Genomic DNA, 4,203 nt, shown 5'->3' with positions numbered 1-4,203 from the left:
CTGTCTGTGTTGTGTGACTGTCTGTGTTGTGTGACTGTCTGTGGCTGTGTGACTGTCTGTGGCTGTGTCTGTGACGTGCTGTACCATGTGTCGGTGTCGTGTGTCTGTGTCTGTTCCTCTGCCGTGTGTCTGTGTCTTTGACCCCGTGTGGCTGTGACTGAGCAGCAATATGAGAACTGGCGGGAGAACCAGCCAGACAACTTCTTTGCGGGTGGAGAGGACTGTGTGGTGATGATCGCCCACGAGAACGGCAAGTGGAACGACGTGCCCTGCAACTACAACCTGCCCTACGTCTGCAAGAAGGGAACAGGTGAGAGGGAGAAAGAGGCGAGGGGTTGTAGAGAGAGAGGGGGCGAGAGGGACTGAGAGTTTGAAAGGGATGGCGAGGGGAGGAAAAGACAGTGGGGGAGAGAATTAAAAAGAGTTGAAGAGGAGGTGATATTATGCTTCCGCTGTGCTTTAAATACTTTAAAGAATACTTATAAGTATTCTGTCATCTTAGGCCTCTTCAATCAGTCAGTCTGGACCACAGGCTAACACTGATCATTACAGCTCACCTCCAAGTGCGGTCAGCTGACTTGTAGCTATGCTTTCACACCTAAGGCAGCTCCTTACAGAGATGCTCTTACTGTCAGATCAAGGGATGAGAGTTCTTCAGAACATTTAATCCACATAAAAAGTATCCTCCTTTGTATGAAACATTGTTGGAAGAGTTTCACACAAAGTTTTGGGGCTGACTGGTAAAGTTTCTGTGTCACATGACCAGGCTTCTGTGGATCTGCTCTGTCATGGTGCTGTGATATGCCACAGAAGTGTGCATCCTAACATGCTCCTCTGTGGGCTTATTAGAGCAGACGGTTTTCAATTGCATTTGGGGCAGACAGAGAGACAGGGTATTAATAGCCAGCCAGGAAGATGTTTGTAGGTTTATTGAGACGACTGGCCAGACTCCAGAGCTGTGTTTAAGGAAATGGAGGATCGGGTCACTGCTAGATCCTCTTGGGTACTGATTTCAACTGGCCTCAGGCTAGAAACATTATTTAGTTCATCTGAATGGTCACCAGAATTAGAGTTATAAAACTTAACAGTTAGTTAAGTTCATCATGCCACAGAGTTCGATAAGTCCCTCATGCCACAGAGTTCGATAAGTCCCTCATGCCACAGAGTTCGATAAGTCCCTCATGCCACAGAGTTAGACGAGTTCAGATAAGTCCCTTCATGCCACAGAGTTCGATAAGTCCTCATACCACAGAGTTAGATAAGTCCCTCATGCCACAGAGTTAGATAAGTCCCTCATGCCACAGAGTTCGATAAGTCCTCATGCCACGAGTTAAGATAAGTCACTCATGCCACAGAGTTAGATAAGTCCCTCATGCACACCGAGTTCGATAAGTCCCTCATGCACAAGAGTTCGATAAGTCCCTCATGCCACAGAGTTCGATAAGTCCTACATGCCACAGAGTTAGATAAGTCCCTCATGCCACAGAGTTAGGTAAGTCCCTCATGCCACAGAGTTAGATAAGTCCCTCATGCCACAGAGTTAGATAAGTCCTCATGCCACAGTCAATCAGTCAGTGGCAGCATTCCATCTTCATGCCAACTTAACCGCCTGTTCTACTTATAGTGGTGTTGTTTCTCTTGGGTCTCGCTCATCAGGGGCGTATGCACGCGTTGGCTGACACTCAGGCCTGTCCTTGTGGGTGATTAGTGTTACCAAACTAATATGCCATGGGGAAGAGCACAGACAGGCAGTGTGAGACCCTTGATTAGGATGGATGGTTTGTGGCGATAGGCATCTCGCTCTCACACAACACAACACACACACACACACACAGCACACACCACGCACACACACCCACGCACATACATGCAACACACTCGCGACACACCACAACGCACGCACTACTACTACCGACACTTTGTGGAGCAGGGCAACACAAACATTTGAGGTTTTTAGATTTTACTACTGGGCAGCTGGGTTGGGGAGCGGGGAGACACACGCAATTTATTTTAATTACTACTGGCAGCTGTTGTCGGCTAGGAACACATAGCATTTAGTTTAGATTACTACTGCAGTGTGGGAGCTAGGAACACAAGCATTTAGTTAGATACTACTGCACGTTGGAGCTGGGAAACCACCACGCACGTAGTTAGGATACCCTAGCAATGTTGTGAGCTAAGGAACAGCAAGCATTTGTTTAGCATGACTAACTGACTGTTGGAGCCCGAACACGAAGCATTTAGTTAGAATAGCTTACTGGGCAACTGTTGAAGCTGGACGACACGTGTGGCATCTCGATAACGCGACCGATGATCAATTAGTTAATACTACTGGAGCTGTTTGTAGCTAGGAAACAGCAGCATTAGTTAGATCAGCTACTACTGCCTGTTGGAGCCAGGAATCACAGGCATTAAGTTAGGAATACTATACTACTGGCAACTGCAACTGTTGGAGCTAGTGAACAACAAGCATTAGTTAGATCCTACTGGCACTGTTGGTGCTAGGAACACAAGCATGTAAGTTAGATACTACGCACTGGTTGGGCTGGAACACAAGCGCATTAGTTAGATGACTAATGCACGTCTGGAGCTGGGAAACACCGCAATTAGTTAGATCGGCTTACTGCACTGTTGGACTGCTAGAAACAGCAATGCATTTAAGTTATATACTACTGCCTGTGGAGCTAGAAACAGCAAGCATTTAGGTTAGTACTGACTGCACTGTTGGAGCTAGGGACACAACATTTGTTCGATCTACTGCAAGCTGTTGGCTAGGGACACAAGCATTTAGTTAGATACGGACTGGCACTGTTGGATGCCAGTAAACAAGGCAGTTAGTTAGATCTACTTCTGCATGCTGCGGAGCAGGGAAACACAGCATTTTAGTAGGAAATTTTACTTCCTAAGACTTGCACGTTGGAGGCTGGAACACAAGCATTTCGTTAGAGTACTACGCAACTGTGGAGCTAGAACACCAGCAACTTAGTTCGATACTCTGCACTGTTGGAGCTAGGAAACAGAGCATCTTACTTAGATACTACTCGCACTGTTGGACTAGAAAACCAGCATTATTAGGATACTACTTCGCACTGTTGGAGCAGGACACGACATGTTCTTAGATAGTACTGCATACGTGGAGCTAGCGACAAAGCAATTAGTTAGATAATTACTGCACACTTGGAGCTAGTGAACACAAGCAATTAGTTAGATACTACTGTGCACCTGGTGGAGCAGGTAGAAAAACACAAGCAGTTTAGTTAGATACTATTGACAACTGTTGAGCTGCAGAACACAAGCATTTAAGAGTTAGATCACTGTCTGCATGTTGGAGCTAGAACACAAAGCTAGTTAGCACGTACTTGACTGCTTGGAGCCAGAAACAAGCAGTTAGTTGATACTACGCAGAACGGTGGACGGCTAGGGACACAAGCATTAGTGAGATTACTAACTTGGCAACTGTTGAGCAGGAACAGCAGCATTTAGTTAGCATACGACTGCGTGGAGTAGGACCACAAGATTAGTTAGATACTTACTGTGCACTGTTGCAGCTAGAACACAAGCATTTAGTTAGCTTACTACCACTGGTTGATGTAGGAACCAAGCATTATTAGCTATTACCACTGTTGGATGCTAGAAACAGTAGCATTGAGGTAGATAGCTACTGCAGCTGTTGGAGCTACGGAACGCATGTTAGTTAGATAAACTACTGGCACTGTTGGAGCCAGGAACACTAAGCATTAGTTAGCTCTATCGCACTGTTTGGAGCTAGGAACACAAGCATTTAGTTAGATATTTACGGGCATGTGGGAGCTAGGAAAACAAGCATCGTTAGTTAGATATAGCTACTGTACTGTGTGGAGCTAGAACAGCATAGCATTTAGTTAGAATACTACTCGCACTGTTGGAGTAAATACACAAGCAATTAATCTGATTTCGCATCGTTGGAGCTAGCAACACAAGCATTTGTTAGTTAGATACTAACGCACTGGTGGAGCTAGGAACATACAAACATTTAGTTAGATACTACTACTGCAACTGTTGGGAGCTGGAACAACAAGCAGTGTAGATATTCCTGACTGCAACTGTGGAGCTGCGGAACCACAAGCATTGTTAGATACTACTGCATCTGTTGGAGCTTAGGAACACAAGCATTCGTAGGTTGAGTACTATCGCAAACTGTTGGAGCTAGGAACACAAGCATCA

General features: G+C 45.7%; 1 protein-coding gene across 1 annotated transcript in view; it reads left to right on the top strand.

Moving 5' to 3' along the window:
• LOC111975930 (neurocan core protein-like) overlaps positions 1-4,203 on the top strand; it is a 223,365-nt gene that overhangs the window by 214,655 nt on the left and 4,507 nt on the right. The window contains exon 12 of the mRNA XM_070447717.1: positions 146-310. Within this exon, the coding sequence (XP_070303818.1) occupies positions 146-310 (165 nt within the window). The remainder of the gene's footprint in view (positions 1-145; positions 311-4,203) is intronic.

The sequence above is a fragment of the Salvelinus sp. IW2-2015 genome, linkage group LG16, assembly GCF_002910315.2.
Source record: "Salvelinus sp. IW2-2015 linkage group LG16, ASM291031v2, whole genome shotgun sequence".
In the NCBI taxonomy this organism is placed as follows: Eukaryota; Metazoa; Chordata; class Actinopteri; order Salmoniformes; family Salmonidae; genus Salvelinus; species Salvelinus sp. IW2-2015.
Note: the sequence above shows the minus strand (reverse complement) of the source record. Positions and strands in the feature narration are given on the sequence as shown.